This window comes from Felis catus, chromosome B4 (assembly GCF_018350175.1).
Source record: "Felis catus isolate Fca126 chromosome B4, F.catus_Fca126_mat1.0, whole genome shotgun sequence".
NCBI lineage: Eukaryota > Metazoa > Chordata > Mammalia > Carnivora > Felidae > Felis > Felis catus.
The window spans coordinates 18,117,619-18,145,263 of NC_058374.1; the positions used below are offsets into that span (position 1 = coordinate 18,117,619).

At 36.8% G+C, this 27,645-nt stretch overlaps 1 protein-coding gene across 1 annotated transcript in view; it reads left to right on the top strand.

Annotated features, from left to right (window-relative positions):
• MALRD1 (MAM and LDL receptor class A domain containing 1) overlaps window positions 1-27,645 on the top strand; it is a 768,730-nt gene that overhangs the window by 12,525 nt on the left and 728,560 nt on the right. The window contains exons 3-5 of the mRNA XM_045062650.1: window positions 6,849-6,943; window positions 7,032-7,193; window positions 17,265-17,361. Coding sequence (XP_044918585.1) covers window positions 6,849-6,943; window positions 7,032-7,193; window positions 17,265-17,361 — 354 coding nt within the window. The remainder of the gene's footprint in view (window positions 1-6,848; window positions 6,944-7,031; window positions 7,194-17,264; window positions 17,362-27,645) is intronic.

A 27,645-nucleotide genomic window follows, 5' to 3' on the forward strand; every position in this document is an offset into this window, starting at 1 on the left:
TGTTTAAGTGGTTTATAGAATTCACTGGTGAATCCTGCCGTGAGTGAGAATTTCTTCGTGGGAAGTTTTTTGATTGCTGATTCATTCTCTTTACTTGTTATAATTCATTCAGATTTTATATTTCTTCTTGAGTTCGTTTTGGTCCTGAGTCAGTGTTTGTGTCTTTCTAAGAATTTGTCCATATCATTTACGTTATCTAATTCGTTGGCTTGCAAATGTTGATGATATTACCCTACAGTTTATTTCTAAGTTGGTAGTTCTGACCCTTGTTTGACTCTTCAGTTAGCAAATTGAGTCCTTTTGTCCCCCTATTAGTCAGTCTAGTAAAAGGTTTGTTAATTTTGTTGATCTTTCCAAGAACCAACTTTTGGTTTAATTGGTTTCTGTTGTCTATTTTTTATTTCATTTATCTCTGTTCTAATGTTTACTATTTTCTTCCTTTGCTGGCTTTGGGTTTGGTCTGCTCTTCTTTTACTAGCGTTGTAAGATGGAAGGTTAGACTGTGTTTAAAACTTTCTTTTTTTAAATTTAATAATTTAGAGCTCCAAATTTATTTCTAAGCACCGATTTAACTGTGTCCCATACATTTTGATACAATGTATTTTCAATTTTATTTATCTCAAGGATTTTCTTGTTTTAATATATATTTTTTAATGTTCATTTATTTTTTAGAGAAAGAGACAGAGTGTGAGCAGGAGAGGGGCAGAGAGAGAGAAGAAGACACAGGATCTGAATCAGGCTCCAGACTCTGAGCTGTCAGCACAGAGCTCAACAGGGAGCTCAAGCTCATGAACTGTGAGATCATGACCTGAGCCCAAGTTGGACCCTTAACCAACTGAGCCACCGAGGCTCCCCTTTAATATTTTTTTAATGTTCATTTATTTTTGAGAGAGAGACACAGAGCACGAGCAGGATAGGGACAGAGAGAGAGAGGGAGACACAGAATCAGAGCAGGCTTCAGGCTCAGCTCAGAGACTGGGCTCAAACCCAGGAGCTGGGAGACCATGACCCTGGCTGAAGTCATATGCTTAATCTACTGAGCCACCCATGTGCCCCTATCTCAAGTATTTTCTAATTCTCTTCTGGTTTCTCCAGAAGAGAAACCTAGTTCCTAGGAGTATGTTGTTTGATTTCCACATATTTGGGGATTTTCCCACATTTCTTTCTGCTCTTGACTCAAATGACTCCATTGTGGCTATAGAACATTACTTGTTTAATTCATATCTTCTTAAATATATTGAGACTTGTTTTATGGCTAAAATGTGGTCATTCCTGGAGAATATTCTGTGTGCACCATAGAAGCATATGTATTTTGCTGTCGTTGGATGGAGTGTTCTATATGTCTGTTAGGTCTAAGAGGAGTATCATGTTGCTCAAGTTTTTTATTTCCTTACTGATATTCTAAGTATTTTATCCAATCTTAAATGTAAGGTACTGGAGTCTCCAACTTTTATTGATGAATTGTCTATTTTTGCTTTGTTTTTATTGACTTTTGCTTCATATACTTTAGGCTCTATTTTGAGGAACATATGTTGGTAATAATTATATTTTCTTGATGGGTTGATTCTTTTATCATTATAAATTGTACTTGTTTGTCTCTAATAGCAAATCTTTTTGTGCATGTTCATTTTTTTTCCTGGATTTCCAGCTCTTCTTTAGTTATTATTTGTATATTATGGTTTTCATATCCCTTTATTTTCACCGTCTTTGGATAATTATATTATTGGATCATACTTTTATACAATGTGCCAACCTTGGAGTTTTGACTGGGGACTTTAACCAATTTACATATAACATAATTACTTATAAGATGGACTTCACAGCTGCCAGTTGCTATTTGCTGTCTGTCTCCTGTTTGTCTTGTTACTCTTTTCCTCCATTACTATTTTCTGTTACATAGATATTTTGTAGTATATCATGTTAATTTAATTTTTCACTATGTATTTTTTGAATTATTTTATTAGTGGCTGCCTAGGGATTACAACAAACTAGATTGGATTCATACCAATTTAATTGCAGTAGTATATTAAGGAAATTTGTCTTATCTATCTCCATTTTCCATACCTTTACTGCCTCAAGTACATCTTTATATATTGTGTGCCCATCAACAGTGAATTCTAATTTTTATTTTTATCAATTATAACAACCAATTATAATGATTAGTTTTTTATTTTTATGGTTTATATTTCTTGATGTTCTCAATCATTTATTATATTGATATTCTCTATTTCGTGAGGCATCATTCATATGGGTTTTTTTTTTAGTACTTTAGATATGGTTTCCATTGGCTCTTTGAAAGATTTAAAATAGCTGATTTAAAGTCTTTACCCAGTAGGTCCAATGCCTTGGCTTCCTCAGAGACACTTTCTATTGATTTTTCTTCTGCACAGGTCATATTTTCTTGTTTCTTTACATTTCTCACAATTTCTTTTGCAACATGGACATTTAAAACAGTATAACATGGCAAATCTGAGAGTCTTGCTTCCTCCCTTTCACATTTTGTTGTTATAGTTGTTTGTTTTATTTGTTGTTTTTTAGTTTAGTGACTTCTCTAGACCAATTCTGTAGTCTTTTTTTTTTTTTTTCATGTGTAGCCACTAAATTCTCTGCATGGTCAGATTAGTGGTCAGTTAATGATTGAAAAGAGAGTTCCAGGGCACCTGGTGGTTCAGTCGGTTAAGCATCTGACTCTTGATTTTGGCTTAGGTCATGATCTCACAATTTGTGAGATACAGCCCTAATTGGGATGGTTTCTCTCCCCCTCTCTTCACCTCCCCTGTACTCTTTCTCACTCTCTCTTTCTCTCAAAAATAAATAAATAAACTTAAAAAAAAGAAAAGAGAGTTCCTTAAATCCCTGGAATCAATAAATCCCCCGGTGTTTGTTGAGGGACTTTGTATGCGTGTTGGGATGCACCTTCAGTAAAACCAGGAAGTTCACAACTCTGTCTTAGTTTTAACTTTCTGCTTTCTTAGAGCCTCAAAGTCAGCCAGAGATGAGGGCAGAGGGCCTTTTCAGGTCTTTCCAGAGCATGTGTACAGCCCTGTGCATGAACATGTCTATCTAGATTTGCAGGAAAAATAGGAGCATTTCAAAGCTCCTATGTGACATCTCATTCCTCAGAGTTTGCTTTAAGCTTTTTGCTTAGCCTACTTAAGCCCCAACTATTATTATCCACAGCCTCAGGCAAATGTACAGTTAAAATACTTACCTTGAGTTCCTTCCATTTCCCACGTTGTAAGTGATTAATAGGAATGCGTGGGAGCAGAAGGAACATAAATCTACTGCATGTCACAGAGTGACCAACTGGCTCGAATGCTTGCTGCAAAGAAGAATTTTTTCGGTGGACCGGGTATTAATAGGGTGAATTTCAGACAGCCTCGTAAGTGGGGTCCTTCAGGAAATACCACACATGTCAAATGATGACAATTATTTGGTAATGAAGGTTTGACAGAGCTCTAACTCTGTTCTGCTTGTTGTTGTGGATGCCATGCTGGGCTGCTACTTCTCAAAGTTGTTCTGGAGCTGGAAGTGGACAACGGGAATAAGACGAGTTTAAAAAAAACCCATAAAACTCACTGTTTTTACTGAGATTCCACTATTTCTTCAATAAAAGCTCTCCAGTTTGCTAAGCCTTGCTATGACCATTGTTTTTTTTTTTTGGGGGGGGGAGGTTTTTTTTCCCATTGCCTTTACAGAAGAGTAAATTCTGAGGGGTATTTTCATTGGCATTTTGGTTAACATCACTCTCATGTGTAAAATCAAGTTTTATGATCCACTAAAGTGATTCCTCTAGCTCCTGATCACTGAGGCAGGCTTAAATTGATATGGCTGCATTCAGTTATACGTTGCCAGCCATTTTAAGAGATTAGTATTTGAGGACATCCTTTAGGAGATACAGTTTTAGCAAATATTATGTGGTTGTGATGAGCTTGTTAGTTTAACAAGCAGGTATGAGACAAACTTATGATTCAATGGAAAGAGAATTTAACACATAGAACTTAACAACTTGAAGCAGTTTATATCGAAGACTATTATTTCTTCTCTGTTATCTGAACTTAGCCACATTTCTGTCATAGAAGAGGACACTTTTGCCTTTCCAAAAGTTTTGGCGCTTTAACCTTTGCTTCGGGCCTTGGACCTTGTCATGATGATCCATTCTTGCAGACTGATTTTTGGGGAAATGTTCTTGAGAACTGATATTATCTCACTGTCAGAATACTCCATTTTTTTAAGTTCCTTTGAGCCAGTTGGTTACTCTGTAACATGCCAGTAGGATTTATGTTCCTTCTGCTCCCACGCATTCCTATTAATCACTTAGAACTTGGGAAAAGGAAGAAATGCAAGGCTGCTGTCAATAATAGTTGAAGACAGTGACACTGAAAGTTCTACGTTATCTTTTCCTGAGGATCAAGGCTGGTGAAATGCACTGCCGAAGTTATTGGATTTAGCCCTGCAGACTTGATTCATGGTTTTTGTTGCTTTCATATTTTATATACTTCCTTTTTTTTTTTTTTTTGGTCATCAATCTTGGGTTATGTTAGGATTTTATTCCAACACTTACCCAGCAACTGAGAAAAAAAAATTTTTTTGAAAGCCCTTTAATATAAACATTTAACATTATCAATAAAATGACACTATTGTTATTTTGTCATTTGAATAATTAGCAATTTGCCATGAGATTCTTTGAAATACGTTTTAAAGATATGCTATGCAGTGGCTTTTATGGATGCAGGTATAAAATGGGAATTTATGAATGATATCAACAAACTGAAATGAATATGGTAGAGATTAATAGACAATTTACAACGGTGACAATTATATTTGTATATGTGTGTGATGTGATTGCTCATAGGGCTACTATAAGGGATGAGAGGCGTGTGTACAGAAAACATTGGATACATTTTTGGTTATCAGCTTCTTAAGTCTCTTCTCAGTGGTCGGACGCAGCAGTAGGAGGGGGTATAAGATGAAGGATGGGACATGTGGGAAAAACTTATGCTGCCCAAAATGTGCTTCTTTCTTTTATGCCCGTAGACATGATGACTAAGGTCCTATGGAAAACAAGAGGGAGTTTTCTATAAGATGGTATTTGTCCCTGAGGAACATCTTCATCTATGAATTAAAGAAATTCTGTACTCACCATAGGGAGCAAGGGAAAATTGAGTGTGCATTTCAAAAAATGCTTCCTATTGCCACTAAATTGGAATTGAAGGTAGAAAATAGATATTGGTATTGGGTGCATTTTGAATGCTGTTTTTGTTTTCACCCATGAAAAGAAAGTTTATTACTCGATAAATGTCAAAAGGTCTCAAGCTGTTTTCTGAATTTCAAAGTTTTCTTTTTATGATAACCTGAAGATGAGTGTTTAGGTTTTTTGACAAAATACAGAATAATTTACAGTGTTATGTACCAAATGATGTACTTTATATTTATAAAACATGCTACTTAAGTATTGAAATAATTTATTATTTTATTGTAAATGCTACCCTATTGTTTAATAGAGTCAAATCTTATTTTTAAGCCCAAACTCAAGTAATTGAGTAATTTCCTTGAAATTGAAGTTTCATTTCCTTGAAAAATGAAAATTTATCCCGAGTAATAATAAATGAAAATTACCCAAGTAATTTCCTTGATAAATGAAAATTTTCTGTATATCTCATTGATGGTTTTAATAGGTGAATACTTATAAATAATAACTTAGGGCCTGTTGAATACTATTACCATTTGTATTGCTAATATTATTTACATAACACTTGTATGTAAATAATAATATGAAATAAATATAATATCTCATATGCTTAGTTGATTATTTACTTGCTTGACATTTGTTTTACCTTCTGAAAAGGAAGCAAGAGCCAACTAGTAATTGTCCACTTGTATCACTGTGATACCAGCAGCTCATCTAAATGATGTTTATGTCGTTATTCCAGGGAATACATCCTCAGGATGGTTTTCCGTTATTGCAGGGACGTCAGTTATGCCTCTGGCCATATTTATAACAATCATTAATGTCATTATTTTCTACTTAATTAGGGTACAGTTTTGGAATAGGTGTAGAGAAGAAGAGGTTTTTTAGGTTTCTTAATTTTGCTATCGATTCTCCCAACGATGTGATAATTAAATTTGATTTCCAATCCAGCTTTAAACTACCATGAATAACTCAGTAGATAGGTTGTCATAATCATGAATATCATTTTGTCATTCCTTTTGACAAATAGCAAAACGCCAAATAGAGTAGTAGAACACAGCGGTTCCCCAATTACACACTATAACCTTGTCAGGCACTGTGGAAATTTATGAAAGCCCAGTGAATGTTCTACATTTATTTTATAGTCTCTAAACAGCAACCGTCCGCTGGCATAGTCCCTACCGCACTATGCGGGAGAACGTCAGGGCTCTGCATTGTTCTCTATGATCCCGGGGAAAGCTACAACTCTTTGATCCAATTCTTTCTAGAGAAAATCACAGCAAACAGTGAACCCCTTTGCATCTTTCATTGAATTGCTTACTTTGGTGGGCAGTCCCAGTATCATGTTCTCCCTGGATACCATCTTTGCAAGGCTCTAACTTTCTATGTTACAGGAGATAAATTGGGTTGTGGACTGCAGCCAATGATAATGTTATAGGGAGTATAATCACAATGAGCTATTTTGCTGGGTTACCTAATGAAGTAAAACTATCAGTCAGATCATTTGCAAAAGCAGATGATGGGGTTACATGTTTCATTCTTTAAACAGAAATATATTGACCTAATGTGCATATGGGCCTGAATGTTTGCATGGTGTGCTAAATAAGTTTGCCAAGGATTGCTCTGACTGTAACATGCTGACTATTGTTGCTAACAGCCCACTTCCTGTCACTGGTCTCCAAGGTGGATTCTACTTCCTCAGACTTAAGAAGCAGAGTGTTTCTTCCCACGAATATCCAACATGCCTGTCAGGTATTTGAAAACACGCAGAATTTTCAATACTTTTCACAGTTGGGAACTTCTGTTTTATAATCATTTGGACATTCCTTATTTTTCACAGATTACGTTTTATTACTTCTCCAGTCAAGTGGGTGGCAAATTAAGAGCTGGCCTTCAAACTACATGTGGTGGGCCCATTCGGCATTTATGGCAAAACACAGCTGGGCTCCAGAATCAGTGGGAGAGAAATGTCATGAGCATCCAGAGCAACCAGAAATTTCAGGTATGTGTGGTATATTTGCTAACCTTATCATTGAAGGAAAAATGATAAAATACAGATATTTATCGGTAGGTGAATTAAAAGTAGGATGACCCCTGCCCCAGTTGGCCAAGGACTGAGGGATTTGCCAGGACTTTTAAAGCACCAAAACCAAACAGTCTTAGGATACTGTGATGGCCAGTCACCCTAAAAAACACTTTTAAAGGTAGGTTTTAGGGACACCTGGATGACTCAGTTGGTTAAGTGTCCGACTTCGGCTCAGGTCATGATCTCACAGTTCGTGGGTTCAAGCCCCGCCTCGGGCTCTGTGCTGACAGCTCAGAGCCTGGAGCCTACTTCGGATTCTGTGTATCCCTCTGTCTCTGCCCCTCCCCGGCTTGCACTCTGTCTCTGTCTCTGTCTCTGTCTCTCAAAAATAAATAAACATTACAAAAATTTAAAGGAAGGTTTTAAATACGTGCATAAGAACTAGAGTTGATACATACTAACATATTAATATTTCAGTAAAATATAAATTTTTAATGATATTTCTCTTACTATTCCAACCTTCTCTTTCTTTTCATTTTATTCTTAAGAATTACTTGTCTTCTTGACTTCTTTCATGCTTTTGAGAGAAGGGGGTTATATTGTGTAATGAGGAAATAGACTATTTGATTTAAATACTAATTCCAAATGCTGTTGAAGTAGAATAATTGTCATATTCATTTCATGGTTAGTCTCAAATTATTCAATACAGCCTTTATTTTCCAAAATAATTTTGAGAGTGAAAGCCTAAGCAAGCCCATAAAAGACAAACTTATTTATGCAGCCTAATAAAACTTATGTATGGTGGAAATTATAATCTAATGATTATTACCAGAGTTCTTGGTAAAGCATTGCATATTTTTACATTTGGGAAAGCCAAGAAAAATTTCCCATTAAAAACAGGATCTTAAAGCATTTTATTCTGAATGAATTTGCTTTTTAAACCTGGTTTGCAGGCCAATTTAGCCAACTCTGCTAAAGCAGGTTTCCTTTATAATCTATTATTTGAATAGTATAGTAATCAATTTTATAGTTTTGATACAGAGTAGAAAATCATCTGATATGTGATGGATTTAGCACTTGCTTAAGAATAGGGATTGAATTGGATTGAATTTTAACTTCAGTTATTTTGAGTGGCTAAGAGGAAGGATGGGAGAATGAGCAGGATTTCTATTACAAAATTGTATTGTTAGATATGAGAATGGTACATTTTCTTAATTGATCTGTCATAAATTCCCTGGAGTTTGAAATTTCAGGCTTTTGTAAACTAAATGGGGATCCAAAGAGGATCAAAGAAAATCACTTAGTGGATGGTTAAATGACACGCAGATGATAAGCCTTCAGAGGAACAGTATGGTTGGAAACAGAATTCTGTCATTAGAACTTTGCACTCTGTTGAAGTCAGGTATATTGGTGTGTGTTGGGCAGGGTATCTTAAGCCATTAGGCAGTTAAGTCTTCCTGTGAATGACCAATTCATTAATTTAACAAAGACTCACTTGGGACACTCAGGATGCACTAGGTGGGATTCAGGGAATGTTCTTAGTACATGTAAAGAAAAGACTTTTCTCCCAGCTTTATTGAGATATAATTGATATATGTGTAAGGTGTATAATGTGATAATTTGATAAACCTACAGTGTGGCATGATTACCACAATAAAGTTAGTTAACATATCCATCAACATCACATAATGACATTTTTTTTCATGCAGTAAAAACATTTAAGATCTATTCTCTTAACAACTTTCTATTCTCTTAAGTATTATTAGCTATATTCACCATGCTGCTTATAAGATACCCAGAACCTACTCATTTTATAGTTGGAAGTTTGTACCCTTTGGCCAGCATTTCCCCATTTCCCACACCATGCAGACCCTTCCAACTAAAAACAACTCTTTTGGGGGGCACCTGGGTGGCTCAGTCAGCTAAGCATCTGAGTCTTGATTTCAGCTCAGGTCATGATCTCAGGGTCATGAGATCAAGCCCCATGGTGGGCTTGGTACTGGGTGTGGAGCCTGCTTAAGATTCTCTCTTTCTCCCTCTGCTTCTCTCTCTCTCTCTCTCTCTCTCTCTCTCTCTCTCTCTCTCTCAAAAATTGCTCTCTGTTTCTATGAATTTGGCTTTTATAGATTCCATATATAAGTGAATCATAGAGTATTTGTCTTTCTCTGACTTATTTCACTTAGCATAATACCATCAAAGTCTAGCCATATTGTCATAAATGACAAGATTTCCTTCTTTTATTGGCTAAATTATTCCTTTGTATGTATACACTAAATTTTCTTTATCCATTCATCTGCTGATGGATGCTTGGGTTGTTTCCATGTCTTGGCTACTGTGAATAATGTTTCAATAAATATGAGAGTGTAGATATGTCTTTGAGATAGTGATTTCATTTCCATTGATTATATACCTAGAAGGGACTGCTGGATCATATGGTGGTTCTATTTTTAATTTTTTGAAGAACTTCCATACTGTTTTTCATAATGGTTGCACAAGTTTACATTCCCACCAACAGTGAACTAGGGTTCCTGTTTCTTTACACCCCTGTGAACACATTATCTCTTGTCTTTTTGATAACAGCCATTCTAAGAGGTGTGAAGTATATCTCATTGTGGTTTTGATTTGCATTTCCCTGATGATAAGTGATGCTGAATATCTTTTCATGTACCTGTTGGGACATTTGTATGTGTTCTTTGGAATGATGTCTATATCTTTCCAGTGATGTTCTCTAACCATTTTATTTGTGTGTGTTGGGGGGGGGGGAGGATCTTTTCTTTCTTTCTTTCTTTCTTTCTTTCTTTCTTTCTTTCTTTCTTTCATCAAGTTGTATGAGTTTCTTATGTATTTTGGGTATTAACCCCTTATCTGATAAATGGTTTGCAAGGAGAAGATTTTTGATAGGCATGTGGGAGAGAAACTATGTGTTCCTGGTTTTGAGGGTGTGTGTGCAGAATGAGAGCCTTGAGTACCAATAATGCATCTAATTTGTCGTGGATGTTCAGGTGTCATTAACCACTAGAGAAGTTTCTAGTTTATTTCTTAACACTTCTCTTCCTACTCCCCTATGGCTCTCTGTCTTCTTTCAAAAACAGCAACAACAACAACAACAAAGCAACAGAGTAGAGCCAAGAGTGCTTTTGAGGGGATTGAGTCACACTGACTAGATGCTAAAGGGTGGACTTGCTGAAGTCCCCTCTGCCTGTGTGCCCATATACACCTGAATGGCAGAAATGGAATTTTGTCTGTGTATGAACCTTGTCAACATTTACACATATTTTCCAACTTTGAAACAGAGTGGATGGTAAAAGAGTCTTAACCTATCTTCACCAAGCTTTGTGCCTTCTTATCTCTGTCTCTAACTGAAGGTCAGTGTCTTTACTAGTGAGTAGCCCAACAGAGATTTATTTGGATGTTGGCTAGAGTTGGAACCTGCTGAGTCTTGAGCGTTAAACCTTTTAAAACAACTTCCTCGTTTTTCACAGCTATCCGTTCCCAAATGGCACATTGCAGGGGTTGATGATTAAATATGTGTAGCCACTAGATATAAAACTTAAAACTCCCAAATATATCACCTCCAGGGCCATTCAGCTGGAGCTGAGGCAGTGTGGTTATTCACTTGAGTGCTTTAAAATACAGCAGTGGCTCCAACGAAAGCAGATGCATGTGCAATATATTAACTTGTTTGCCAAAATACTTTATTGCTGATATGAAAACAGTGCCTCTACCTTAGAGGCTTTGTAAAACTTGGGAAGCCGTATGACTCTCTGGGGATCCTTGGGCTACACCAGTCCTTAAGATGGCAGGTATGTTTTAGTTCTCTCCTGTCAGCAGGGAAGCAGAGGTTCACGTGCTTTTTTTTAGCTGAGCCACAGAGATGTGCTGTGTGTCTCATGCTGCCCGACACCCTCTCAAAGCTTGGTCCTGAACAGCTTTAGCAAGAGGCTTATTTGAGGGCATTTTGTAATCAGCATCTCCAGACAATATCTGCTGCCTCGTCAGTTTACAAGCCTCTGAGAATTCTGTTTGCTGCAATTTCTCCTCCGTGCTGCCTCTGACAGTTTTAAAGCCATTCGTGCTTTTCCTTTAGAAATGTCCATGTAAGAGACTTTAATTTCAGCTGGACCCTCACTTAGCAGGGGTTGCTGAAAAAAAACTCTGGGGGCGCCTGGGTGGCTCAGTCGGTTAAGCGTCCGACTTCTGCTCAGGTCATGATCTCTCAGTTCGTGGGTTCGGGCCCCATGTCAGGCTCTGTGCTGACAGCTCAGAGCCTGGAGCCTACTTTAGATTCTGTGTCTCTCTTTTGTCCCTCTTCTGCTCATGCTCTCTCTGTCTCTCTCTCAAGATAAATAACATTAAAAAAAAAAAAACCCTCCTTTGAAAAAGCCTCTGGGTGTAGCTGCCATGTGAGGGCTTTATCACCTTTATCTGTAAAGTACTAAGTTCATCCCTTAATAAAATTGAAGCATGTTCATTTCTGAGGGAATACTGCTACATAAACAAAGAATGGTGTTTATGCATTTAGTCAACAAAGATAGCAGCATCGAAGAAAATTTCAGAAGGTGCTTAAGGAATAATGACATCTACTATTTACTGAGCACTTACTATGTGTAAAGCACTACGTAGTCCTTTGTGTATATTATTTTATTGATCCTTCATGGCATTCCTCTGAATCCAAATTATAATATACCCCACTGTTTACATGAGGATTATGAGCTTTAGAGAGTGCAATAGCCTATTAAATCACATCCAGATTAGAACCCAGTATAGTGTGATTTCACATCTCAATCATTTACTCACTGAGCCATGATAAATTTTTTTTTATCATATTAAAGCATTATAAGGCTTTATAAAAGAAAAAAATCCAACTTCTAGATTTGGTCAGATACATTGCATGTGATTCATTAAGCATTCCTTTGTCTGCTGTGTTGGATAAAACATTATTAAACATTATTCTGCTGATTGACTGCAATTGCATTACTCAAAATTGTAGACTTAAGCAGTTAATATTGCTGTTGTCCTAAAATATTTGCAGAAGCAAAGAATAAACCACGCTCAACCTGTAGCAGAAATGTGGGCTCAGATGCAAGTGACACCTTCTCTCACGCTCCTTTTCTTTGTTCTTGAAAAGAGCTTAAGTATTAGTTTTATGGGTAGGAAGGAAGGAATACTGTACTACTAAGTGCATCCCTGACCGTGGCTTTCAAGTTGAATGTTTGGATTCTTAAAGTAAATGAGAAGTTACTGCCTGATTTTTAAAAAATGCTGCAACATTTTTCATATGCAATTATCTGCTTGTCAGTTCTTTGATATTCCACTTAGACACGCCAAAGGGTGTTTAGCAGTGTCCTATTCAGAAATAGTACATTTTGGGGCGCCTGGGTGGCGTAGTCGGTTAAGCGTCCGACTTCAGCCAGGTCACGATCTCGCGGTCCGTGAGTTCGAGCCCCGCGTCAGGCTCTGGGCTGATGGCTCGGAGCCTGGAGCCTGTTTCCGATTCTGTGTCTCCCTCTCTCTCTGCCCCTCCCCCGTTCATGCTCTGTCTCTCTCTGTCCCAAAAATAAATAAAAACATTGAAAAAAAATTTTTTTAAAAAGAAATAGTACATTTTATTAACACAGACAAAAGAGAAGTTATTTATAAAAATAGATACAAATCGTCAACTGAAAAAAATTTCTACTTGCAAACTTTTCTAAAGCATAACTGAGGCATTTTACCTCGTAATTTAAGAATATTGGGGCACTTAGGTGGCTCAGTCGGTTAAGCATCCAACTTTGGCTCAGGTCATGATCTCACGGTTTGTGAGTTCGAGCCCTACATCGGGTAAGCTCAAGCCCCGCTCTGGGCTCTGCACTCTCTCTCCCTCTCTCTCTGCACCTCATGGGATTCTCTCTCTCTCTCTCTCTCTCTCTCTCTCTCTCTCTCTCTGCTCCTTGCTCACTTGTGCGTGCTCTCTCTCTCTCAAAAAAAAAAAAAAAAAAAAAGAAAAAAAAAACATTTACTATGTGAACACATGATGGTGAAAAATTACTTTCATCTTTTTCTGTTTCACACGTTTGATAATTATATTGAATGTACACTACTAATTAAGAAAAGTCTAATACAATAAATACAACTACAAGACTTTCTGTTCATGTAGTTACGAGTGTCATTCAAGTCAGTTTATGTCTGTTATTTCGCTACTGTCAAAGTTTCATCGGGAATTTAAATCAAGTGGCTTGAGCGCTGACCCCTTGCCTCCCTCAGAGGCCATCTTCTCTTAAAACGTTTCGCGTGAAAGCAATTTGTGTCTTATTTACTATTGGACCAGTGCAGGCCATACTTGACCTCTGTGATGTTGCCCAACTTCTAACTTCATTATATGCTAGTTTGGTATTCTTTCCTGATTTCCCCTAAAACAGTTAAAATGAGGTAGATGTTTGGAAAAACATTATTTGCCAAAGTTTTGAGGAAAACAAGGAATGGTAGGCATCACTTTTCTTAGAAATACAGCTATCATACGCAAATATGGCTTCCAACCACATCTCTGGCTTTTTAAAAAACATGATCTCCAGGTTCCACTTTCTTGAGCTAGTTCAACCCATCCTTCTTTTCAGGATCCCAGCCAAAATCTCTGGAATGTCTTTCTGTTTAAATATATTTAACTAGAGTATCAAGTTATGCCTGATAGGTCTTATGTTTTATAGCTACACAGACCCAATGGTGAATTTCCTACATTTGGAGAAATAATGTTCTCCCTGAGAAAAACATTTCCTCTTGCTGGACCAGTGGGCTCAAATGGCAGCCAATTTTCCCTCTAACTTTACTTCAGTGAGACAGAATTAACATATAATTTAATTGAATGCAACAAATATACATAATTGCAAACTGATGGAGAGAATTGAAGGCGAGAAGGTAATTTAAAAGCCTTTTCATTAGATCAGCTGTGAAGATACAGGAGTAGAAGTAGGAATGGAGTGGAGAGAGGGCTTAAAGCTTAACAGGTGTTGATGGACTGGAGATGTCGCTGCAAGAGAAAGTGTTTCTGCAAGTCGCTTTGGAGTTCTGAGCATTGAGAAGTGGCAGTCTTCTGGTGCCATTGTCAGAGAACAGGAGTCAGGGACACGTCCAGTTTGAGGGGAAAAACATTATGATTTAGAAGTGACTTTGTGTCATCTGGTAAAAATGTCCAGAAGTCTGCGGAGATATGCGCAGAGAGCTCAGGGGGGAGGTTGACTTTTGGGATATAAATTTGTGTTTTATCAGCCTGGGTGACAGTTGAAACCCTGAAGATTGATGGGTTTGTGGGGAGAGTGTGGAGAAAGAAGGAAGAGACTGGTGATGAGTTAACACTTAATGTTTGCTTCTCTCTTTAAATATGGCTACTACAGGTGTGTTCTTAGTTTGGCAAGAACAAAGGAATGTATCCAACGGGAAATCTGTAAACACTCATGTAATACTTAATACTTTATAAATATTTTATAAATACTTTATTACTTAAATACTTTAATACTTAAATACTTTCATAACTGTGTTACAATAAGAGCTAATACTTATTTATTTTTATTTTTATTATTTTTTTTTGAAAAATTTTTTTTTAACATTTATTTATTTTTGAGACAGAGAGAGACAGAGCATGAACGGGGGAGGGGCAGAGAGAGAAGGAGACACAGAATCGGAAGCAGGCTCCAGGCTCTGAGCCATCAGCCCAGAGCCCGACGCGGGGCTCGAACTCACGGACCGCGAGATCGTGACCTGGCTGAAGTCGGACGCTTAACCGACTGCGCCACCCAGACACTCCAAGAGCTAATACTTATTTAATGTGAACTATATACTAAATGCTGATATACATGTAATAATTCATTTGTCCTTGAAAATCTTTTCATATAGGTAAAAATTTATTATTTTTTATCAGTACAGTTTTACAAAGAAGAAAACTGAGGTACAGAGATGTTAATAACTTCTCCAAGGTCCTGTTGTTATTAAGTGTTATAGTTGGAATCTGAACCCAATTAGTCTAGTTCCAAATACATACTTTAATCACTATGCTCTACTGCCCTCACATAAAACCATTCCTATATAGCAGTCTTTTTTTTTTCCTTTCTTACCCTCTGAAACAGCTTTTTTGAAACAGCAAAGCAAAATTGCAACATGATTTTAAATGTTTATAAATTAGGTCACAAAAGGGATGCAAAATGGTTGAAGTATAACTCTTAGATTCACATAACTAAAGTCATTCATTGAATCTTACACCAATACCAAAATAAGATTATTCCATGATGAAGAGTAGCCCAGGGACATCTGGGTGGCTCAGTCAGTGAAGCATCTGGTTCTTGGTTTCGGGTCAGGTCATTATCTCATGGTTCATGGGTTTGAGCCCCGCATTGGTCTCTGTGCTGAAAGCTAGAGCCTGCTTGGAGTTCTCTCTCTCCATCTCTCTCTGCCCCTACCCCCCCTGCCCCAACCTTGTCTCTCTCAAAATAAATAAATAAACATTGAAAACAAATAGTAGCCAAAATCTAGTAACCAAAACTATATTAACATCAGAAATAATGTTCAAGCATTAAGCTGGAAAAGAAAATCCACTAATTTTCTTTCCAAATGGAATCTACAAACTAAATTTTTAGAAACTGTCAAAGAATGACTAAAACTATAAACCCAGGAGTTGGGTTTACAGAGAATTCTGGAAGTAGTGAGAAAAAATACATACTGAGAAAGTATCAGTTAGTATGCTTGCAAAACTCTCCCATTGTACTCATGATTCTGATACTATGTACTATGAAGGGATTTTGCAAACGATCTGCTGGGTGCTACAAATAAACCTTGAGACTAAACTCTTTGTAACTCTTGTCTTCTAGGTGTGGTATAAGGTTAGTCACACTTAACCTACTTGCATATATGTATTCCCCAAAAGATCTAGTCTCTACCAGAGATCACACAAATCTGGAGTGAAAACATTTGGAGTTGGTTACTACTGTTTGCCAAGTACTTTTCCCATTCTATTTATTTTTGCTCAAAATTTTCTATTTCAAATGTATAACCAGCGCTCACCTTTTTAGAAACCAAGTGGATGATTTTGCCTACGCAGCAATCTTTGATAGGTCTTTTCCAACATGGTCCTGCTTTACAAGTAGTCACGTGATCATTCTGTTTTATGTGAAGAAAAGTTGACTTTCTTAGGGCTACATATTGACACATTACTCGATAGGTTGTGGGTGTTTCACATCATATTTTTAATAGTCTAGTACATCTGGTTTGAAAGGAAATATATCAGTACATCATGTTGTACAGGAAAGAAAAGAGAATGCACCACAGCAAAATGATCTACTAGGGTCAGTTGTATTCACTATATGCAGACTAATGGTTAAGTTAAAAAACAGTGCTGACATTTTGAAATAATAAGATGTTTATATCATAAACAAGGCTAAACAATGCCTACAAGTTTAATGCATCCATGGATTAAGACTCAAACGTCATTGGTATTCATTAGTGAGGTTGGGATAAAACTCTCCACCCACACACCAATTTTCAACGGATTTAAGTAACTAGGAAATTGGAGAGTAGTTTCTTTCTAAGGTTCTCAGATTTATTATACCAGAGTATTTCCTCTTGGTGCATACTTGGGTTGCCTTCATGTCCCAGTATCCGTTCACTCATTTTAATAAAAAGTTGCTGAACAACCATCTCCAGTCACTGTCCCAAGTTTTGTTTACATAATAGCAGAAAATGCACAGGAGGATGCAGCACAAGGACCTCCAAGTCTGTGAGCAAAATTTGAGAACCAGAAGTGGAAATGGGACACAGTTGCAAAATGGCAAAAAACCAGAGATCAAGAGGCAGCTGGGTCCAAGATCCGGTAAATACTAAAGAGCTGGTGTATACTATTTGAGATGCATGGATGACTATATTTTCTGGTCCTTAAGAGTGTATGCTTAGATCTCTTTCCACTTGGAATGGTCACCAAAATGCTTCTAGGAAGTGATAAGTTTTTTATTGGTAGGCTCTGTGCTGTAAGACTTCGAGACAGTGATGTTCCTTGCTTTGTGCTTTCATCTTGTTTTTCTTGTGCAGGTTGTTTTTCAAGGTCAAATAGTTTCAACTCCTGAACAAGATGAAGTCATGGCTATTGATGATATATCTTTCAGTTCAGGCTGTTTGCCTGCAAATGGTAAGAACTTTTTCTCATTTTGATCCTTATTGTGTATATAAATTCAGTGCAATTTAAACATTGTGTAATGACTTTCATCTACTCTTTCTTTCTTTGCTTTTTTTTTTTTTGGCCCGATGTTTTAAAGTGGGCTATTTTATATTGTATAACAATGTCTAGGTTTATGCTAGAAGTGAAAATAGTCTACTTTCCCACAGATTCTGATGCTATAGAGAGCTAAAGGAGTAATTTAGTGTCAGATTTGAAACTTTGTAGCAATGTTACAAAATTAAACCGGCCAGTTAAATCACCAGGAGAGCTTCCGGCCTTCTAGGAGACTATGTGAAAGCTGGCCTCCATAGGGTTGAAATTGTCTTCTTGGGGAATTGACTTGACTTTTCCACTGAAAGACACAAATGGAGAGAGATATTAGCTATAATCTATTTTCTTTTGAGACAAACAACTCGATCAATAAGCCACATATATCAGGTCTAAAAAAATTATCCATTATTGGTCATTTGATTATATTAACTGAATAATATTCAATTCACCAGGCACATTGGTCTCAATAGAACAGTTTAATGTTAAAATTATTCATTGGTCAGGATAAAATTAATTTAGTCTAATATTCAAACAAGAATCATATGTATATGATTATAGGTAGTTGATAGATCGTTTTTCCTTTTTAAATGTTATTATACTGTAGTATGATATAGCATAATAAAGATAGCTATTTTCTAGAGAGGCTTCTAAGTTCTAATTTTGTACAAAGTATGGTAGTTGTGTAAATTATATTTCAAGAACAGCAAAGATGAGTTGGTCTACCTAAAAGGAGACCAAGGAATCTTGATAAAGGCTGTCTGTATTATGCTTGGATTTTGAACAGCAGTTCTGCTGGTCTGATAAGAGTGTTTATAAGAATGTGTCTCTTGCCACTTTGACCACGGTAGGGTTTTATAGGAGCCAATGACAGCCCCTTCCACACTGGAACACATAAAAATTTTTTTCATCTTTATATTATCAGTTCTCAGTCTATGTTAGGTAAGAAATCACTATATGATAAATTGAAATATAGATACATTGAATTGCAGAACTTGAAAGGAGCGGATGGTAACCTCCACCTGTTCCTAGAAGTAAGTAATTGGAGTATGAACCATAATGTCTTTTTGCCAACAGAAGATAACGTTTATTGGCTTTAACAGAAGGGCAGCAATGTATCAGTGTAGAATACACTGTTGACTACAAGCAGCACAGACTCAACTATTGACTACTGTACCACTCAGTCTCCCTTAATGCTCTCTCTTCTGGTACCCTGCATGGTATTCCCGGGTCCAGAGAGCAGCCAGCTTATGCTTGATTTTTATTGAAGCAGCTAGTTCCTAACTGTGATCATTTTAGAAGTATCTTTATATATCCCATTTTTATAGTTTCTGCAGAAACTGAGGTCTGCCAAACTAAATGATCCCCAACTAGTCCTATTTATTGCTCAGGCTAGCTTAATCAACCCAAAAGAAAATAAGGAATGAGGTCAGCTGTTGGCTGGACTTGCCTCATTGCAAGGAAAATTAGGAACTGGCCGCTGCTATGAAGCTTTGTTTGCATTACAGACGTACACAGGAGCATGCTGGGGTTGTGCCTGGGACTTGACATCGCCTGTAATAGGACTCTGCTATCATTTCAGATATGACCTTTCTCTGCATCTCTGGACCTGGGAACCAAAGCCATTTCCTTAATTACCTGTGATCCATATACTGGGACAAAGGCCAATGTAGATGGGCCGTGATAAATATTCAGAAGACAAATGCCAGGTTTTTAGTAAGCACTTAAAAGAGCTCTATAAAATCACTATAGAAGTGAAAAAGCAGTGGTCACAGGAGTGAGAGCATCAGCCAGCTGGACATTCAATGAAAGGTTGTGGTCAAGTAGAAAAATATTGGTGTCTGCAATTTCTAAGACAATAGTTCCAGATAATATTATAACCATATTGTTTTTGAGGTGGTGGGGAAATAAAGTTTACTGAAGATGAGGCATGAATTTTAAAGCTAAGTTATCGGCTAACCTTTTCACATGGCTATTAAATTTATACAACATTACTAGGTGTGGGGCTAGAGAAGATTTTGGCATCCCAAACTGAAGTCTTCCATGAATATGGATTCACGAACCTAGATCTAGGGAAGTAAGTTGTGTGTTAGGAGCCAAGATATTTCTACACATGGGAGAACAAATGAATCGACACTGGGGATTTAGAAGAGTGGCAACTTTAATTGTAGGCCTTGTGTTTTATGGGGCATTGGGAAAGAATGCCATCCCTTGGGACAATTGCAAAGGAATTAGTCTGTTGTTAAAAAAAGCCAGTATATTGATCTCACTGCTCGTGGGTTCGAGCCCCACCTGCATGGGGCACCTGCATGGGGCTCTGGGCTGACAGCTCAGAGCCTGGAGCCTGCTTTGGATTTTGTGGACCCCTCTCTCTTTGCCCCTCCCCTGTCACACTGTGTCTCTTTCTCTCTCTCTCTCAAAAAATAAACATTAAAAAAATTAAAAAGAAAAAAAGCCAGTATTCATTTAGGTAGGATCCTACCTATTTACTTAGGTAGGATCACACAGTATGTTCTTTGAAGGTGAGGGTGCAAGGAGTTTTAATTTTTTGTTCTTCAAATAGAATGAGGGTTGATGGCACATTTAAACTTTTGGGAGGAAAACACAGCAGCATGAGGATTAATAACGGAGAAAAAGAATAAAGTGTCATGGAATAGGATTAGCACATGGATGGAGTTGCATTTCGTACATGGTAGGAATGTGAGATACGGTAAAATTATATAACATTAAATTTGCAAATGATGCTCTCCAGTCAAGTTCAGATGCTATCATGATAGACTAACCCTAGTCAGTCACCAGAATCACAAAGAGGAGTGATTGATTCTGGGCTTTACTCCAAACTTGCTAGATGGGAATCACTGAGGATAAGGCCTACATTTTAAATAAGGCACTCAGGACACTTTTGGTGAAGCCAGCTGACCTTGGGTTTAAGAACCAAACTAGCATTTGTATGCCCCACAGCCTGGTCCCTGGGTTGCTACACTCACAGTGACTGCCCTGAGACAGAGTTCCAGCTGACCAGAATCAGTGGTTTCAGTCTCATGCAGTCCTGATGGTGACGATCAGGGTGCATCTGAGACATGGGGGCAGAAGCCCACTCAACGTCTTCCAGACATCACCGTCAGAAATCTTAATCAAGTGGAGGGTGGAGTTAGGAATGCATTTGGATGCCAGAAAAGAGACAAGTTTTCCTAGGTGACTTAAGAAAACAGAGGAGATGGACAGTTATGGCATAGATTTTCAACTCTAATACTATTAAAGTCAAGGACTAAGGGATTTCCTTGGTATTTGCTTCATGCTTGTCACCTTATGTTCTTAAAGTGACTGTTGAGATTCTATACATCTCACATCCAAGGTAGGAGGAAGACAGAAGTGGGAAAGGGCAATGTGTTTGGCCATGCCATTGGCTAGGTGATTGTCACGTGGTAACCTTGGTTGCTAGGGAGACTAATAAAATTGAGTATTTGGATTTAGCCTCTGTAATAGAGGCAGGCAAGGAGAACAGGTTTATGAATTGAGTGAGCAAACATATTCTCCAGAGAAACTCAACATCAGCTTATTTAGAAGTAAATTTCAGTTTTTTTCCAAAATATCTTGCCTTGCCTATATTTCCCTTTTTAGATTATTGACATCTGGTCTCACTTAGTAGTCTAGGGATCGGTCATTCTTAAATCATTCTCCTCTCTTCTTTCCCCTGTATTAATTTGGTCAAAAAATAGTATTGAGGACGTGTCCTTATATTTTTCAAATTATCTGCCCTATTTATTATTATTATGTATCCAACCACGATTTCATTTAAGGGCATATTTTTTTCCTGCTGAATTTTAAAAACTTCTGGTTTCGATCTATTCAACTCTACCATCCAGTACTATCTACTGTCCACCAGATTATACTTTCTAACATGCAAATATGACCAGTCTCTACTTTGTTAAAATCTGTCAGTCACTCTCATTGCCTCCAGGATAGAATTCAGATTTCTAATGGATTCTCAAAAATTCGAATTTCTAAGCTCACCGTGACCCTGCTCTCGCACACCAGTCCAACTTCCTCCTTTACAGTCCTCTAAGAACCCAACTATTCAGGAATTCAAATAAATTCTTCTTTTCTCTGAGCTATATATGCTCCATTTCACAGAACACAGATTTAAATAGAATATCATGGGACTATTTTTTTTTAGCAGGACTTATATTTATGCTAAGAATATATGTGATTTTTCAGTTTCTGTTTTAACATCAAAAATGAAGGTATGTCCCCAAGCTACTTAATGTGATTTTATCTGAGATTTAATCTGGACCAAGCATTTTCTATATTTTAGTGCAAAATAGACGTTTTTGTCATTTTGTAGCAGAAAAATAGTACTTAGGAAGGAGTAATAGTTGGAAATGAATGCTCTAATATAGTTATCTTTTGATAGATCATTTTGGTTTATAAAAAGGTTTTTGTTTAAGATGGTAAGGTATACTGACAAGACTTCTTTATATTTTTTTATGTCTTCAAACTATTGTGCTTTCAAGATTTTGTTCTGATTTTTTTTAAAACTAGAGAGAATTCGATGAACCATACCTTTTATTTTCCATATTCTGATGCTTTGATATTTGAGGGCCTTGCTGACCCTGGAGAGACTGTCTCTTCCAGGGTTAGCCAATTCCTAGAGCTACAAAAAACAGCTCACCCTACAAATGCAAACCAACCCATCCAGGGCCCCTATCCCCAACCACCTCTTCAGGCTCTCACACTCTGGGCACTTTGCACCTGCCATAATCACCCCAGGGTCGCTGTATTAGTATCCTTGGGCTACCATAACAGAATAACTCCAACTGGGTGGTTTAAGCAACAGAAATTTATATTCTCATGATTCTGGAAGCTAGAAGTCCAAAATCAAGATTTCAACAAGTTTGCTTTCTTTTGCTTGTGGATGGCAATCTAGTCCCTGTTGTCACATGGTATTCCCTCTGTGTGTATCTGTCTCTTAAACTCTTCTTCTTATAAGGACAGTCATATTCAATTAAGGCCCACCCACATGACCTCATTTTATCTTAGTTACCCCCTTACACACCCTGTCTCTATGGTCACATAATGAGGTAGTGGGGGGTTGGACTTCAACATATGAATTGGTGGGTCATGGGGAGATGATTCATCCTATAATAGCAAGGTACCAGACAATAAAGGACAGTCCCTTCCACCCTAGAGCATGCTGAAATTATTCCCACCAGACAATTCTAAGCCTACATACCCTACCTTACCAGTTCCTTCCCCAAAATCCACAAGAAATGCTCTTGCCCATACTTGCCCTCTCTCCCTCTGCCTCCTGACTAACCCTGGTGTTTTCCCATGTACTTCCGCCCACCTCTAACTCATTGCATGGTGTACCCCATCTTCTTGGAGTCTGTGAGGAAAACAAACTATCTTCTCAATGGTAGTTATCTTCTGATGTGTTGGCCTTTACATTCCTAAGTAATAATGAAAGCTATATTTTAAAGTAAGAATGTTAGAATCAGTGGGAGGAGAAATTAATAACTGCTCAAATGTAGTAATCACTTGTTGTCTTAGTAATGAACTAAATTGTAGCAGTGCTGAATGGCTCAGTGTGGCATGGGAGCATGCCATTAACGCAGGTCAGATAGTTTGTTTTTTCCACCCTGCCTCAACATTCACTTCCTGCTTGTGCAGAGTCTCAAGGTCACCCACACATGGGAGAATAGAGTCTTCAAGGGTCTTTCTTGGGCATGTGCATAAACTTGCACTTTCTCTCTGCTTCCTATATATCCTGGGATATGTCAGAGCTTCTCAAAGCCCCCCTTGGACGTCTCCTTCTATGACTTTTTCCTTTAAGTTGTTTTGGTCAGCTCTTTGTTTGCCCCAGTTTGCAATGGCTGTCTCCAGGTAGCTCTGGTATCAACTAATTGCCTTTGGGAAAAAGCTCTTTTTGATGAATGAGCTCAGAATCAGGTCAAATAAAGCCAAAATGAAGCTCCTGGGCTGCTGGTTTTCATGGCCATCACAATTCCAAGGATTTCTCAACAAACCCCAACCAGGAAAATTGAAATAAAAACCATGCCCACACACGTCATAATCAAACTTCTGAGAATCAACAGTACAGAAAAACTGTTAAAAGTGAACAAAGATAAATAACACATGCCATTCAGGAACATATTCTTGCTGTTATTATTGTTTTTATTGTTACTGTTTGTTCAGTGACTGTTATGAGCCGAATTATGTCCACCCTCCAAAATTCATATATTGAAGTCCTAACCCCCAGTACCTCAGAATGCAAATGTATTTGTAGATGGGGTCTTTAAAGAGGTAAATTAAGTTAAAATGGGGTCACATGGGTGGGTACTAATCTAAAATGACTGGTGTCCTTCTAAGAAGGGGAGATTCAAACAAACACACAGAGGGAAGACCGTGGGAAAGCCCAGGGAGAAGATGGTCATCTGCAAACCCAAGGGAGCAGCCCTCGGAAGCAACCAATCTTGCTGACACCTTGATCTTGGACTTCTAGCTTCCCAAATCATGAGAAAGTAAATTTATATTGTTTAAGCCACCAGATCTGTGGTGCTTTGTGATGGCAGCCCTAGCAAACTAATATAGAGGCTTTCCTGAACTAATTCTATGGCATATGAGTTCTTTCTCATCTGTAGCCACTGCAGTTTCTTCTTCGGAGAGATGGTAGTCTGTACGTTTTCTGTAAGCCTATAGTTTTTCCATCAGTATGGAAGCCAGAATATAGGGATGCATTTTTAAAATGCTAAAACCAAGTAACTCTGAATTCTATATCCATTGAAAATATCCTTCAGGAATTGAAGAAAAATAAAGACATTCTCAGATCAAGAGAAAGTAATAGACTTCATCACCAAATTTATTTTGAAAGAAATGCTAACGCAAGCTAGTTTGCAGGCTGAACAAAGAAAATATCAGAGGTAAATGTATCAGTAGGAAGAAAGAAAGAAAGAAAGAAAGAAAGAAAGAAAGAAAGAACAACTGAGGGCGCCTCGGTGGCTCAGTCAGTTAAGTTTCTGAATCTTGATCTCAAGGTCATGAATTTGAGCCCAGTGTTGGGCTCCATGCTGGGTGTAGAGCCTATTGAAAACAAAAAACAAAAAAGCCGAAGTCATAAATATCAGAGTAAATATAATGGAATGTTCTTCTGTAAAGATTTTAATGTACACGGGACTCTTGAAAGCAGATATTTGACCACCCTTTTGGTGGGTTCAAAATATGTAGATGTAAGATATGTGACAAGTATATCATAAAGTTGGGAGTGTAGAAATCCATAGGTTTAAGACTCCTACATTTTATTTAAAATGTTAACAAACTCTATGTACAGTGTTAAACTGAGGTGTGCATATTATTGTGCCTGTAGTGAATGCTAAACAGGCATATATAAAGGACAATAGATACATTAAAATTGAGCATAAAAATATTAAAATATTGAAATAATCCATTAGAGACAAATAAAAACAGATGGTGAAGGCAGAAATGATAGCAGGGTGGTGGCAAAGAGTATAATGGGTAATAAGTGGAGAAGAGACAAACTGAAAAAAATAATTTTAATTATTATATTATTAATGTTATATGATAATAAATTACTATTTAATAATTTAAATAATAATAAATTACTTATGATGATAAAATAATTACATTAAATGTAAGTGGCATTTATATTCCTTTTAGAAGACAGAGGTTGTCAGATTAGATAAAAGATAAGAAATAACTACATTTTGACTACAAAAGCTCATTTAAAAAATAATGATATAGATTAATTAAAAGTTAAGGGATTCAAATATAGTTAATGAATCTATGTCAAAGGAAGGAAGAAGAATATGCAATGGGGAGAAGATAGCCTCTTCAATAAATGGTGCTGGGAAAACTGGACAGCTACATGCAAAAGAACGAAACTGGATCACTTTCTTACACCGTAATACAAAAATGAACTCAAAATGGAGTAAAGACCTAAATAAGAGACATGAAGCCATTAATTTCATAGAAGTAAACATAGGTAGTAATGTCTTTGACATTGGCCTTTGCAGTGTTTTCCTAGTTACGTCTTCTTAGACAAGGGAAACAAAAACAAAAATAAATTATTTGGGCTACACAAAAAATAAAAAGATTTTGCTCAGTGAAGGAGACCATCAACAAAATATAAAGGCAACCTAATGAATAGAAAAAGATATTTGCAAATAATATATTCAATAAAGGGTTAATATCAAAATATGCAAAGAGCTTATACAACTCAACAGTCAAAAAGACAAATGATCCAATTAATAAATGGGCAGAGGACCTGAATAGACATTTTTCCAAAGAAAACATACAAATGGCGAACAGACACATGAAAAATGCTCATCACTAATCATCCAGGAAGTGGAAATCAAAAACTGTAGTGAAATATCATTTACACCTGTCAGAATGGCTAAAATCCAAAATGACAAGAAATAACAAGTATTGATGAAGATGTGGAGAAAAAAGAACTCTCATGCGCTGTTGGTAGAAACATAAATTGGTGCAGCCACTGTGGAAAACAGTATGGAAATTCCTCAAAATATTAAAAAGAAGTACCATACAATCCAGTAATTTCACTACTGGATATTTACCCAATGTAAAAAAAACACTAATTTGAAAAGATCTATGCACCCCTATGTTTATCGCAGCATTATTTGCATTAGCCAAGATATGGAGGCAACCTGTGTCCATCAATAAATGGATAAATATGATTTTATATGTATATATATGAATATTATGGAGCTATAACAAAGGATGGTATAACATTTATAAAGATGATTATGTATCGATCATATATATATTGATCGTATATATATTGATCATATATATTGATATATATGATCATATATATATTGATATATATATGAATATTATGCAGCTATAACAAAGGATGGTACAGCAAAGGATGGGATCTTGCTATTTGTGACAACATGGATGGAACTAGAAGGTATTATGCTAAGTGAATAAGTCAGACTAAGAAAGGAAAATACGTAGAATCTAAGCAAAATAAAACAAATGAATAAAAAAAAAACAGAAAATATCCATAAATACAGAGAACAAATTGATGGGTGTCAGGGGATAGAAGGACGGATAAAATGGGTGAAGAGGAGTGGCAGGTACAGGCTTCCATTACGGAATGAATAAATCATGAAGTTAAAAAGTACAACAGGGAATATAGTCAATTGTATTTTAATAGTGTTGTATGGTGACAGATGGTAGCTACACTTGTGAGCATAATGTAGAGAGTTGCTGAATCTGTGTGTCATACACTTGAAACTCTTGTAACATTGTGTTTCAACTACACTTTAAAAAAAAAGAATAAATGAGCAACTAAAAAAACCCTAAAGATATTAAAAGAGATACATTAAGCAATGTAATTAAAAGGAGGGTGAATGGCTATATTAATGTAAAAATGTGCTTCAGAACAAGGAAAATTAATAGGCATAGAGAAGAACATTATATAATGATAAAAGGGTAAATTCATTAAGAAAACAGAACAGTCTTAAATATGTACGCACCTGAAAGCAGTACTCCAAAACACATGAAGTAAAACTGTTAGAACTAAAAGGAAAAATAGACAAACCTACAATTATACAAGGAGACTTGCATACACATCTTTCAGGAATCAACAGAAAAAGTATAGAAAAAAGTCAGCAAGAATTTGCAAAACCTGTGGGGGAAAAAACTCTAAAATTTCTGTGGAACCACAAAAGAGCCCAGATAGCCAAGGCAATTCTGAGAAAGAACAGCAAAGTATTATACTTCCTGATTTTAAATTATACTACAAAACTATACTAATTAAAACAGTTTGATATGGGCATTAAAAATGACACACAGACCAATGAAACAGAATAGAAAACCCAGAAATAAAACACTGCATATCGACCAACTAACATTTGATAGTGAGTCAAGAATACTTAATGGAGAAAGGATAGTCTCTTCAATAAATGGTGCTGGGATAATTGAACCCTTATACCACTAATGAAAATTAACCCTAAATTGATTAAAGACTTATACATAAGACCTGAAACCATAAACCTCTTAGAAAAAAGCATAGGAGAAAATTTCTAGGACATTAACCTAGGCAACTTTTTTTCTTGTTTGGATGTGACACCAAAATCACGAGCAACAAAAGAAAAAAATCAGCAAGTGGGACTAGACATCAAACTAAAAAGCTTCTGCACAGCAAAAGAGACAAACAGGAAA